Source organism: Lycium barbarum, chromosome 6 (genome assembly GCF_019175385.1).
Source record: "Lycium barbarum isolate Lr01 chromosome 6, ASM1917538v2, whole genome shotgun sequence".
In the NCBI taxonomy this organism is placed as follows: Eukaryota; Viridiplantae; Streptophyta; class Magnoliopsida; order Solanales; family Solanaceae; genus Lycium; species Lycium barbarum.
This window is the reverse complement of record NC_083342.1, coordinates 1,562,841-1,577,294: the sequence shown is the minus strand read 5'-3', so window position 1 is coordinate 1,577,294 and position 14,454 is coordinate 1,562,841. Positions and strand designations below refer to the sequence as shown.

General features: G+C 36.3%; 1 protein-coding gene across 2 annotated transcripts; it reads left to right on the top strand.

Moving 5' to 3' along the window:
• The first annotated feature begins 345 nt into the window (after window positions 1–345).
• Window positions 346–13,021, top strand: LOC132600408 (uncharacterized). Of its 2 annotated transcripts, none has more exons than XM_060313558.1 (19): window positions 346–644; window positions 3,107–3,210; window positions 3,356–3,442; window positions 3,576–3,651; window positions 3,744–3,818; window positions 3,926–3,979; window positions 6,715–6,774; window positions 6,891–7,007; window positions 7,568–7,662; window positions 7,776–7,981; window positions 8,246–8,343; window positions 8,830–8,933; window positions 9,070–9,235; window positions 9,431–9,580; window positions 10,139–10,221; window positions 10,857–10,998; window positions 11,200–11,229; window positions 11,354–11,424; window positions 11,830–13,021. In XM_060313558.1, the coding sequence occupies exons 1-19, from the start codon at window positions 606–608 to the stop codon at window positions 12,656–12,658; spliced, it is 2,586 nt and encodes an 861-aa protein (XP_060169541.1). In that variant the 5' UTR covers window positions 346–605; the 3' UTR covers window positions 12,659–13,021. The 2 variants fall into 2 exon arrangements, with proteins under 2 accessions (XP_060169541.1, XP_060169542.1); XM_060313559.1 differs by having other exon boundaries at window positions 347–644; window positions 11,833–13,021.
• The last annotated feature ends 1,433 nt before the right edge of the window (window positions 13,022–14,454 follow it).

Below are 14,454 nucleotides of genomic sequence, written 5' to 3'. Positions count from 1 at the left end.
CAGTAAAACAGGATAATCAAGGAATTCAAAGCGATATGGAAATGCAAATCACGAAAGCGGCACAGATAAAATAGAGTAATCAAAGTACAGAAAGTAGCAAATAATAACATAAATCAAAGCACAAGAAATTATAATGCGCTAATGCGCCTACTAATGAGAAAAGATAACGAGACTTATATACTAGCCTTCTACCCTAATGTGGGTCCTCCACACCTTCCTACCACATCAAACATACATTTTAATTAATTGAATTGAAAGTTATGGAAAATCATAATTTACCACTACCAGAGTAACCAAAACCTATTATCCCCTACGTAATTTTAATTTTATTAACTTTCTGAGTTGTACTTTTCCGTCCCAATCTCAACAAAAACATTAGCCTCCATAACTCCGCTTTGCCATTTTTATACAAAAAAATTCTCTCTCTATCTATCTCTTTCTCTATATCGATATTTACGGCTTCACTTTGTTTTGATCTTCAAAAAAAAAAAAAAAAGCTAGGGTTTACAAAAGCTAGGGTTCTCAATCTCGAATCTCTCAGATTCATTCAATTTTTAGGGTTTACAGATCTGTTACGGTGCGCCGTCGTTTTATCTGATTCGAATATGTTTTGGAAGCTTCCAGTGCTTTCCTCTTGTTCACCGGTATGTTTCTATGGATCCATATATATACTGTGCAGTACAATTTTAAATTGTGTTCAAATTGATATTGAGCTGAAAAGAAATTTATCGACTCAATTATTTTGATTGTAAAGTTGCGTTTCGAAGCATGTTTACAGTTTTTTCCTTGATTGAGCTCAATTATTTCGATATTTTGCTTGTAAAGTTACGTTTCGAAGCATATATTTACGATTTTCCTTGTGTTTAAATTGATATTGAGCTGAAAGGAATTTATCGACTCGTATTATTTTGATATTTTGATTGTCAAGTTGCGTTTCGAAGCATATTTACAGTTTTAGTTGTGTTCAAATTGATTGAGCTCAATTATTTCGATATTTTGCTTGTAAAGTTACGTTTCGAAGCATATTTACGATTTTCCTTGTGTTCAAATTGATATTGAGCTGAAAGGAATTTATCGACTCGTATTATTTTGATATTTTGATTGTAAAGTTGCGTTTCGAAGCATATTTACAGTTTTATTTGTGTTCAAATTGATTGAGCTCAATTATTTCGATATTTTGCTTGTAAAGTTACGTTTCGAAGAATATTTACGATTTTCCTTGTGTTCAAATTGATATTGAGCTGAAAGGAATTTATCGACTCATATTATTTTGATATCTTGATTGTGAAGTTGCGTTTCGAAGCATATGTACAGTTTTCACTGTGTTCAAATCGATTGAGCTGAAAGAAATTTATCGACTCATATTTTGCTTGTAAAGTTACGATTCGAAGCATATATTTACGATTTTCCTTGTGTGTTCAAATTGATTAAGCTGAAAGAAATTTATCGACTTGTATTTAGCTTTGTAAAGTTGCGTTTCAAAGCATATTTACAGTTTATTCCGATCTTAAGTTGCATTTCGAAGCAAATTTTGATCTTCTCTGATATTGAGTTGGTGGAGCAGTGTTAGATTATGTATGTGTTTCTATTGGTGCTTCAACTGCGTGAAACTATGTATTTCTAGTGGGTTTGATGCTATCTATTCAATTTTCCTTGTGTTCAAATTGATTGAGCTGAAAGAAATTTATCGACTCAATTATTTTGATGTTTTGCTTGTAAAGTTGCGTTTCCAAGCATATTTACGATTTTCCTTTGTGTTCAAATTGATCGAGCTGAAAGAAATTCACCGACTCAATTATTTTGATGTTTTGCTTGTAGAGTTGCGTTTCGTATCATATTTTGATCTCTGTGATATCGCGACTCAATTATTTTGATTTTCTTCAATACTTTTCTTGTAAAGTTGCTTAGAAGAATATTTTGATGTTCTGTGATATTGAATTGACTGAGCAATGTACTTGTTGTGCTTCAACAGTGATTCATCCATGTCTATTGTGCAGTAAAAAATTCCTTTGTGTTCACATTGATATTGAGCTGAAAGAAATGTATCGACTACTCAATTATTTTGATCTTCTGTGATATTTTGCTTGTGAAGTTGCTTTTCGAAACATTTTTACAATTTTCCTTTGTGTTCAAATTGATTGAGGTCAATTATTTTGTTTTTCTATGATATTTTGCTTGTAAAGTTGCGTTCGAAGCATATTTTGATCTTCTGTTATATTTTGCTTGTAAAGTTGTGTTTCGAAGCATATCTTGATCTTCTGTGATATTGAATTGGCCGAGCAGTGTACTCGTTGTTTGTTTTGTAGATTATGAACGTGTTTTTGTTGGTGCTTCAACTATGTGAAACTAAATTATTTTCCTCTTGTGTTCAAATTGATTGCGTGGAAAGAAATCTATTGACTCACTTTTTTTGATCTTCTGTGATATTACTTCTGTGATATTGAATTGGCCAAGCAGTGTACTTGTTGTTTTCAGCCTATTTTTGTAGATCGTGAACGTGTTTTTATTGGTGTTTCAACGATGTATTTCTAGTAGTTTTGCTGCTAGCGCTGGTGGTAGCTTAACTCTGTTTAGCTCATAGTAATTGTTTTGAGCTAAATTCATTTGATTTTATTATTTGTCCTCCTTCCAATAAAAATTGAATTCAAAAGTGAGTAGAATCATCATATATGTTTTAAGGAATTTGGTTAAAGTACTTTGAGACTATTCTGTAATTTCATATTAATTGAGTTCACGATTATAACTCTTAAATCTAACAAATACATAAGTTCATTTGAAAAGGAATGGACTTAGTAAAGTGAATATCTGTGCAATTCATAACGGTTTTTAAGTTGGAGTATTTTCCGGATTGCCGATCCTTCATTGCAGCTGTAATATCCATCTGATTGGAGGAGGATTTGATAATGTGATTTTGTAGTACTTTATGCACATTTTTTTCTTGCATAACCTGGTGCTACATTATTCGTATTGCGATATTGACTACGTCTAGCTTGCGTAATAAATCTGTTACCTCAATACAGTATGTGTTTATCTGCTTTCCTGTTGACTTTCTTTCCATCCTGGTGAATGTTGTTATTTATGATTTTTTCTTTCCTTGGAATTTTAGGTTGAAGCAGTACTAGACAAGGAAAATTTCACTTTGGAAGAGCTTCTTGATGAAGAAGAAATAATCCAAGAGTGCAAAGCTTTGAACAGTCGTCTCATAAATTTGTAAAATTTCTCCCAGTTTTAACTTATATCGATGCTTTTAATTTAACATGCGCCTGGAGAGAATGTAGTTCCTGACTATATTTTTTTTTAGTTAAGCTTAAACTTTCAGATTCACTGAGACATGGTTATCATTTTCTGTTTTCAGTTTGAGAGAGAGAACGCAGGTTGAGCAGTTGCTGCGTTACATTGTTGAAGAGCCTTCTGAGGATGCTGATAGCAGACGAACATTTAAGTAAGTTTCTGCAGTACTTGACCTTGGTTTAACAGTTATGTCTGTATTTCTATTTGCAAGTGCCTGCAGTTTTCTTAAATTTATTCATTTAACAACATTTATTACTAGCTTCTAATGTTGTTTCACCTTCTAGGTTCCCTTTCATTGCCTGTGAGATATTTACCTGTGAAATTGATGTCATCCTTAGGACTTTAGTGGATCATGAAGAGGTACTGTATTCACAAGATGCAGTAATGATATTTTAAGTTAAAATGAAGGTCTTTCGCTCTGACGTTTCAATCGTTTATCTGTCTTGCTGCAGCTAATGAATTTGCTCTTTTCCTTTCTGGAACCAAGTCGTCCTCATAGCGCCTTGCTGGCTGGGTATTTTAGTAAGGTAAAAATTTGATTCATCCACAAGCTTTGTGGACAAACTACTCGTTGTTGAAACGTTTCTTTTTGGTCTAAAAGAAGTTGCTTTATGTAGTTCTTGCTGAATTGTAGGTGGTGATATGCCTTATGGTGCGGAAGACTGCTATACTTATGAATTATGTGCAGGTTTGCCTAGTAAATCTATTGCATGTCATGAATTATATAAGTTATTGGCTTTTCCTGCTTCATGTAGTTAAAGCTATGATGTTTTGGTTTCCCATCAAGAAATATATATATTTTATTACTTGTCTCTAGAAGATTATTAATTAAGACACAATAAATCTCATAAACACCAAGTCGGTGTAAAAAAGAATTTGTATACTATAACTGAACTTGAGTCATCTATCAGGTTTGACGAACTAATAGTAAGTTTCTCTCTACGCCACAAATACAAGTGCAATAAGAGGATCTCTTGATGCTTTCTGCATGATTCTCAGTATGATGCAATAGTCTTCTACTCCTTTCATTTCATATGCTCCAAAAGGGACATGATGTTGCCGTCATACTGCTTCTTTACCTTGCCAGTCCTATGTAATCTCTAACACATGGTTGCATCCTCCACCGTCCTCAGCAACACCCACACAGATATTGAACAATAAGAGCTGGAGGGTTAGCAGTTGCCAACCTATAAACCAAAATGATTATTAGTATCTTCTGTAGATTCTTTGCACATGCAACACCAACTCACAAAAATCTTGTTCTATTCCTTAAATTGTTCGGGTAGCATCCTATGCTGCACAACAGAGAGGAAGGCTAATTATTTTGGAGAATCGATGTTCCAGAACTTTTCCCTTGACCTCCCGTTTCTGACAATTCCAAATAATAAGATTTTGCCTTCCCCCTCCATAGCTTCTCATCTCCCTTGTCATTCCGATTGGGTAGATATATTATTTATTAAATCCTTAATCCCTTCCAAATATCGAATAGTCTTCCTAAAATATATACCTTACGTTGACTTTGACCCTATTAGGGTCTTGTCTCAGTTCCAAATAATAAGATTCTGACTTCCTTGCTTTCTGAAGAGAACACTTTGCTTTTGTCGGTTATTCTTCTTGTATTATTTCCTTAGCTTACCAATTAATCTATAGAAGAGCCTTAGGATCTCAGAAACTCCGGTAAATCCGGCCTTTTCTCTTATGCATCGTCAATGTTTTCTCAAAATTGGATTAGGTCTTAGGGTTTTAATTAACGGAGAAGGGCCAAATATACCCCCGTACTATCGAAAAAGGGCCAAATATACCCCTCGTTATATTTTGGGTCTAAATATACCCCTACCGTTATACTTTGGGCACAAATATACCCCTTCACCGTTAAAGTTGACTAACGTGTAACCCAACCACGTGACATTAATATTTTAATGAAGTAAATAGCATGTGGCATGCCACCTCATTAACCAAACCCAATTTAACACCCCCCCGCGGGGAAACCCCACGCATTCCCTTCGTTCCGTATCAATTTCAAGGTGCAACTGTACATAGTATGCCAAGATCAAGAACTGATAACTATATGCCTTGAACAAATTTGTGCAAAATATTGGGGCTCAAACTGTAGAACCCTTTTGTCCTTAAAATGGGTTTGGAAAATTATGCGAAAGAGTCGAGATATCCACAACAACGCCTTCAGTTGTATTCTAGCAAGCTTCAATATGAATGTGATGCTAGACTTCAGTTGTATTCGATCCCAGATTCCAATGTGAATAGACTTATCGTCATGCCTTGTTCATCTGATGCTAGCTCCAGAATTAATGAATTAATAATTGGAGGGAGGGGTTAAGGTACCCTCTGTTAAAATAGAAGAAAGCAATCCAATTGCAGTTTTCTTTTAGGACAAATATTGATCCATACATTAGGGGTTTGAAAGACTTCTGTAATGGTGAAATTGATATGGAACGAGGGGATGGGGTAGGGAGAGGGAGTGGGGGTGGGGGGTATAAAATTGGGTTTAATTAATGAGGTGGTATGCCTCATGGTATTTACTTCATTAAAATATTAATGTCATGTGGCATTGGGTTACACCTTAGTTAACTTTAATGGTGGAGGGGTATATTTGTTCCCAAAGTATAACAGTAGGGGTATATTTGGATCCAAAGTATAACGAGGGGTATATTTAGCCCTTGTCCAATAGTACAGGGGTATATTTGGCCCTTTTCCGTTTAATTAATGTGCGTCATTGTGCTTGTGGCTTCTTTTATGGGGACTGTGGCCAGCTTTCACTAGATATGAAGTTATGATCTTTATGTTTTCCTTCCACTTCTAATAGTTTTTTGTTTTTTCATGTTGGTTTGACCTTGTTCCCTTTCCATCTTGAGCTTAAGCGGTTCGCTTCATTTTCCAAATTTTAAAACCATTCTATGTTCTGAAGCCTACATTGTCTAATACCAAAGTCGCTTAACTTATCTTGCATTCGTTGAGAGCTTGTGCTTGGCTCTTCTTGGAATTTACTTTTTTAGAAGGTTGGATTAAGATACACTGGGAAGGAATAGTAATTGCAGGGTCCGGAATCTGCATTATGTTCTTTTAAGGAGTTAACTGGATCTGCCATTTCAAAAAAAGAAAGGAGTGAAACGAATCTGTTGGAGAAGTTGAATTTAATGTGTATTCTTGCAAATCTTCTTAGACTCGGTGAGTGGGTGATGAAGCTAGGAGAATCATGAGCTCATCCCATGGTTAAACTAGTTTTTAACTATTTTATAGAGCTCGCTTATGTGAGGGGGGGGGGGGGTGTTATTCTTAGGAACCATAATCTAGGTTATTTCATTGTGCAAACTCTATGTGGAAGATGATTTAATGCAAATTTGTGTGCCTTTGCATCCTGTAAATGGTTGTTTAAATGCATTTTCTTCCTGATTTTTCTTGTTACAGGCCCATCATGATGTTTTCCAACAGATGGTGGATTTGATTGGTATCACATCCATAATGGAGGTTAGTTAGCTTCGTTTTTTCTTCTACCATCTAACACAATCATTAATAAGTCACATTGTGATGTGGCTGATCTAGTGGAGGCAACTCTTTTTCTCTAATAAGTTCTTTCTTTGAAGGTTTTGGTGCGACTTGTAGGAGCTGATGATCATATGTACCCCACTACTACAGATGTGATGCAATGGTTGACTGAGAGCAATCTATTAGAAATGATAGTGGACAAATTGAGCCCCTTTGTAAGTGAAAAACTCTACCTGATATTATGTTAATGGTGGTTGGATGTTGTATACACATGCGGAAATTTAGCATTTTAGCATTGGATGTGCCTTCTAGAGTATTATATGATTGCGTTGCTTCGCCTATCGGTTGGTATCTATTCTTGTGTTTCTTGTTATCATTATTCCATTGCAATGCCTTAACTGATCATCCTTCCAAACATGCTTTGCTGGTTTCAATGTCAAATTGGTGGTTATTTAGTGGTGTGCGGAGTCTAATGAGTTTCTGGTGTTAGTAGCAGCAGGAGCTTGGATGTTTTACCTTAGCTGATAAGAATTACCTATTACCAGACAACTAGACTATAACGAATCCTCTCCAATTATAGTTGCATGTTCTCTTTCTCCGCCTTAATTGATTTGACTGGAAATTCTGTTTTTCATTTCCCTTTTTAATTATTATTTTTCTGAATAGTTAATATATTTCCGAGTTTTGTGTTTTGGAGCACTAGTGTGACTTGGTCTTTTACTGAATGACGGCCTCACGCTCAAAACTCTTGTGATGTACTGCTTTCTTTTTTCAGAGTTCTCCCGAAGTTCATGCTAATGCAGCAGAATCACTATGTGCAATAACCAGAAACACGCCGTCCCCTCTTGCCACCAAATTATCCAGCCCAAGGTTTGTTGGAACTTGGTTGATATTGCTCTTGGAAGTTGGTCTCTGTCTTGGGATATCTTTTCTGTAGATAGTGACTTTAATTCATTAAGCACCACAACTTTCTCTGCTTGCAGTTTTGTTGCCAGGATATTTGGTCATGCCCTCGAAGACTCACACTCGAAGTCTTCCCTTGTCCATTCATTGTCTGTCTGCATCTCTATACTGGATCCAAAAAGATCAATTCCATCATCTATGATGTATTCTTTTCGGAACCAGCAGGCTTATGAGTCTCCCGTGCATGTCAATGCTGACACTATCGATGCAATGCTTCCTAAACTTAGTAAGTTTTCTGAATGTGAAAGTTTTTACACTTTTGAATTTGAATACTTAACTGTAGAAAAGGTCAATGTCAAGTTCTCTACCAGAGACCAGTTCATAGGGAAGTGTCAAAATGAAAAATCTATACAAAGTAATTCCTCCTGCCACCTGGCAAAAACAAGAAAAAAAATTACAAGCAGAATGCATGCTACTTGTACCTGTGAATTTTCTTTATTTGGAGCTCATCTTGAAAAATTTAATAATGTTTACATCACTTATGGCACAGGCGGTTTGCTTGAGCTGTTGAATGTGTCATCTGATGATAAGGTTCTGCCCACAACATATGGAGAACTCAGGCCGCCTCTTGGAAAGCATCGCTTAAAGGTTTGTCTTTGTTATATTCCTGGAAGAACGAACTGGCCCTTGTTATTCCTTTCCTATTTGACTGGTGTTCCCTCAGGAGGATATGCGAAGTGAGAACTTCACTATTATGATGTTTCATATTTGTTGTCAAGAGATCAAATGGTTTTATGGCTCTGTTGCAAAGGAGTTATAAGTCTTGTTTAGGTTTATCAGGCTCTATTATTTGGGATATGCGAAGTGAGAACTTCACTATTATGATGTTTCATATTTGTTGTCAAGAGATCAAATGGCTTTATGGCTCTGTTGCAAAGGAGTTATAAATCTCGTGTATGTTCTGATGGAAATTTGGGATATATTTATCAGGCTCTATTATTTGAGATAGTAGCTTTGAATGAGTATATCCAGTTCTTGAGTGCTTGCAGAATGGGTGTCTCTGGTCTATTGTGTTGATAATCTTGTACAAATCTTTTAATTATTCCATCTTAAAGTATTTTGTTTTCCTTGTAGATCGTGGAATTCATTTCTGTGCTACTGAAGACTGGCAGTGAAGTTGCAGAGAAAGAATTGATCAGCTCTGGGACAATTGAGAGGGTCCTGAATCTCTTTTTTGAGTAAGATATTGTGTCAATGTTCCTGGATTATTGGCCTAATAAGTAGTTTGGGGTGAATGTTCATAGATCTTATTATTGAATTTTTTAAAACCAATTTCTGTTTGACATTTTTACGATTTGCTTAATTTCTGTGTAGGTATCCCTATAACAATGCATTACATCATCATGTGGAGAGTATAATATACTCATGCTTAGAAAGTAAGAACACTACAATCGTTGACCATCTTTTTGAGGAGTGCAATTTGATTGGCAAAATTATTCAAACCGATAAACAGCCTACAGTTTCTGGTGATGGAAATCAGGTTGATCTTTGTGAAGCAACGAAATTCTTTTTTTGAGGTTTTTGATTTTGCACACTATCCCCCTTCAGTTTTGAATAAAAATTCACCCGAGTTTTCTCCCCCTGTCAAGGATAAGTCTGTTTAATTTGAAGTATGCAGTCCCATTGCTGGTAATGACTTGTGCAAGTATTTAATGGTGTTTTTTAACTGATGCAGCCCACCTTACCGGCTACTGGAAAACAAGCACCCCGAGTAGGTAACATAGGGCATATAACTAGGATTTCTAACAAACTCATTCAGTTGGGGAACAATGACAACCTCATTCAGTTGGGGAGCAATGACAACCTCATTCGCGCTCATCTTGAGGTTTGTCAGATATAACTCTGTTGCTTGATACACTTCACAGAACCTAGATTCTGGGTCTTTCTCTAATGAGGAGTAATTATTACTGAAGCTTTAATGATAAAATTTACTGTGTTTTCCTTTAAGACAATTTCTTTTTTGAAACTTCATGGTGGCACGGGAAGAGAATTTCAACACACAGTTATTTGCCTTTACACATTGCAGAAATTCTTATAAAGTTTTTGTGCGCTGAAGCTTGGTTTGTTTTTGACAATATTTGAGTGTGCATTGATATTTATTCAGCTGTGCATGACAAAAGAATGGTTTGAATTTGAATGATCTCTCGGTTACTTTTCCTTTTCACGACTCAGTAATCACTGCCCTTGTGAGGGCAGTGTTTTTTTTTGAGGTGCCTGTTGGTATTGATACTGCTTTAGGTTACGGCTTCCCCGCTAACGTTTTGTTGAAATTGGTATTGTCTCTTAATAATGATGTAACTGTTCTTTACCTTATCAAAAAAATAAAAAAAATAATGATGATGTTTCTGTTCTAACTGGTTTTGCTACTCATCTTGTACTCCAGAAAAATATGGAATGGAGTGATTGGCATACTACTGACTTGCAGGAGCGTAATACATTAGAAAATGTCTACCGCTGGGCTTGTGGGTAAGGTTTTATCATATTGGTTGTCTGCATTATACTTCGACATAGATCTGAAGTTGGATAATTATTTTATTGAAGCTATTGCTTGGAACCATTCCTGGACTATATTTTTATGTGTTAACAGTGCCCCGGTACAGTAATACAAAATGGAAAACTAAATAGAGAGTATGCAGAAAGTGAAGTTTGAAGTATCTGATATGTCAAGCAAGTCATTCAGTATGTTGTTGGTGTCCTAACAAGCTGCATTCTCCAGCCATTGTACCGTCTCTGTCAATGTTTTGATTTTCACATATGAGGAAGTGAAAAATGGGGAAAATAGGAAATCGGGGTGGGTGGGGTAAGCCAGGAATTGACTGAAAGACATGCTTTTTGTTGTGATCTAGTAGTCCAGGACGTCTTGCTATTAGATGAAACAAATTTTGGGGGTAACTCTCCAATGATATTGTCATGAGAGGCTTGCAGAATTCATTGGGATAAACTTGGATTTTAAAAACTGTTAAAGATGAGTGGAGGTCTATTTGTAAAGTTCTTTTGGTGGCAAAGTTACTTTTTTAAGTTCCTTAGCTATTCCTTTTCTATTCTAATGCTATTCCACGAAATAACTAGTTTATGCTAATGTCCTTTATTTGTATGGCCAGCCGACCAACTGCATTGCACGACAGAACGAGGGAGAGCGACGAGGAAGATGTTCATGACAGAGATTATGATGTAGCAGCTTTAGCGAATAATCTGAGTCAAGCATTTCGCTACACCATATATGATAATGATGATGCTGAAGAGGTAAATTTTTATTTCGTTTTGGGAGGTGAAAGTTGGGACAGTGTCGGGTTCCACATGCAAAAAGGAAAAAGGAGGAATGTGTAAACTCATTAGCATTTTTTGTACTGGAACCCCCAACTCAACCTTTGGTATTTTGGTGGGGGGGGGGGGGGGGGGGACTTTCAGTGTCAGTTTGCTCACGGTCTCTGTTGCATTTTCCAGGGGCGTGGAGCTCTTGAACGAGATGATGAGGTCAATACTTTCATATCCCTGATTATCTCGTCTTCCTTGTGGATATATTATCAAAATTATTGCATTTGCTATTTGTTATCATTTGCCATAGTGCTCCTCACAGTGTTATGTTCATGCCTTGTAGGATGTTTATTTTGATGACGAGTCTGCTGAAGTTGTGATATCATCCCTGAGGTTGGCAGATGATCAGGGGAGGTGAGTTCAAGTTCCCATGTTTTTTCTTTGTCAAGGAATAACTTTGAGTAAATTTGCTTCTAGAAAAGAAACTGAAAAAAGAAAGAGAATACAGATGACGAAAGAATTTTATGTACTTTTTTCCAATTATTTGACTCTGGTAAACGTGTGCTTTTCACTTCTTTGGGTCTTGAGTGTCTTAAAAAGATCGTCATGAAAACAAGGGTCAACTAACTGGAACTCTTAATACCTCTAAGGTCAGGACAACGAACTTACATCTCTTACAGGCAGATGTAAAACGACCTAATAGTTTATAACTTTATACAAGATTCAGTTTTGTAATATCTTTCAGTTTTATCTGTTGGGACTTACCACTGTTTGTATAATGGCCAACTTTTCCTTTTTTCCCGTTCTCCACTTTTGCAGCAGTTTGTTCACAAATTCAAACTGGTTTGCGTTCCAAGATGATAGAATGGGTGATGCCTCTATGAGCACCTCACCTGCTGATGCTATGGAGGATATTAACCTCAATGGAACGTCAAATAGTAGCAAAAGCAATAGTGATGATGAAGTGGTAGTTGGAGAGGAGGATGAATTGGCTGAGAGCAAAAATTCTAATGCAACTTCCAGCTCTAGTTCAAACGCCTTTAATGGGCTCAGCGTAGCCAATTCTGGTAACAGTGGAGACCAAAATCAACAGAATGAGAAAGCAGGCGCCGCAATTGACATGATTCCTGTACAGTTCGAGACGTCAGAGAATGATGACCCCTTTGGAGACACGTCTATGCCCGAATGGGTAGCATGGGGGGATGCCCCAAATTTTCAAGTTGGTGGATCCACTGTGAACCCTTTTGAAGACCATAGTAACTCTACTGACCATCTTGCCAACTCAGTGGAGATCGTAACTCCACCACTTAGTTCCACTACTAGTTGTAGTGGAGAATCTATTCCAAATGGTATCTCATCTCCTGATTCTAGCAAAAGTTCGGGGTCTGATTCTAGTCAGAAAGCAACTACCGTTCCTTCTTTGTTTGAAGAAGATGTTGAATTTGTTGGCGTGGAATTGGAGGGTACTGAGAAGGCGATGGAACATGCTCTTAAAGAAGGGATTGTTGGCGAAGCCGCTCCATTGAAAAGGAGCATTGTTCCCAAGGTACCGGAAAAGGAGAGCACAGATGATGGTGGGGCAGGAGTAAAAGAGTACAACGATGCAAATTATTGGAGAGTCGATCAAGAAGTTGCAGTGTCGGAATAACTGTGTGGAGATCTATTGATTGGTTGTTTCAACGTGGAACATGGAGCTCTAATAGCCAGGATCCCTGACTATCGATTGGTGAGTTTATGCAGCAGATGTGTATAGTGTACTATGGTTACAATTGGGATCAAACAATAGGCTAATGTTAAGGTTTGTCACCAATTAATTATTGTTCTTCTTATTAATGTTCATTATTCAGGTTATGTTTTCGTTGTAAAAAAATTTTGGTTTCTTCTCGTCTGACTTGTCATCTTTCTGTAGTTGTATGGAGATTCTGAAGTAATCTCCGTTCTCCATCCTGTTAAGAGCAGGCCTAAAGGCTGCCTTGTTGAGACAATTTAAACTCTATATTCTTTACCCTGATATTCATGTTGGTGCATTGGATAAGACGAGAAAAAAACAAACTAAGGTAACGGCTTCCCCCCCCCCCCCCCCCCCCAAACACATACACACAATTCTTATTTCGATTAATTAGTGCAAACGTTCTTTATTGTGCTATCGGGTGTGATCAAGGCAATTACTCGTGGCTAATGCCCGTGTGATTGGGTGACCTGTAAATGACATGTCATGATAATCAATATTGACTATTGGGTTTTATACAAGGAGAGCCAGAGAGGGGTAAGAAGTTTGCTTTTTTACTATGTCAAGTCTCATAAAAATGCGACTTTTCGATGATATGGCCAATGCTTGCTGAATCTTCTTTGTGTTTTCTTTTCTTTATTCTTCAGTTGCAAGTTCTTTGCTAAAACTCATTAAGAGATAGACTGAACTTTGTAGTGCTACAAAAAATAGAAAAAGGAATAGCAAACCAAGAAGTCCTATTGCGCTAACAGCTGGTTCATGTTGGAGCAGATTAACTGACTATATTTGTTTTGCGAGTTAATGTGGACATAGCCTAAGGTAGCCAATCTAATACCTAGGAACAACTTGGCAAACTATATAACTCACATTGACCGATTAGATAACATATCAAACCAAATAAAAATCTAAATTTTTGGGTTTGATTAGTCAAGTATTCTACGATACTAGCACGTATCTCAATCACCGTGTATTTCATCCGATTCATTAGTGACTTTTTATCCCTTTAAATTTGGTTCATAATGAGCGTCATTTTAAGAAATCAAGGTAACACTAAATATTATTTCTTCTAATATATTCTTGCTCTATTAAGTAATCTATATAGTTTTTTACGTAAAAAAAGTTTTCTATGCATGAGTAAAAATAAAGGATAATTCAGTTAAATAATCTCTTATTAATGCTACTAATTAACTTTTTAATGAGTGTCAAAATCTTAAATAGAATGGACTGCAGAGAATACCGGACTTCATGGTACAAGTGGTGAAAGGAAAAAGAAAAAAAAGTTACAACAACAATAACAATATGCCTAGTGTAATCCTACAAAGTGAGATATGAGGAGAGTAAAGTGTACGTAAATTTTACTCCTATCTTGGAGGTATAGATGCTGTTTCCGATAGATCCTTGGAATTCAAAAAAAAAAAAAAAAAAAACGAAATCGGAGAAGTCAAAGCAAAATAATAACAGTAGTTATAACAAAATAGTATGATAATCGAAGTATAAAAAACAACAGTAAAAGAAGGAGAAAAAAAAAGTTACCACGGTAAAAATAGATGAGTAACGCACTTGGTGTCGGCGAAAAGAGTATAAATCTCGAGATCTCGGGAGAAATTGATAAATTGACAATTCAAGCGGTTTTTAAGGAAACACGATAACGATATTTGAGCCGTTTATGTGGGCCTTGCCCCGGTTCAATCTTTTTTTTTTAAAAGATAAAAATA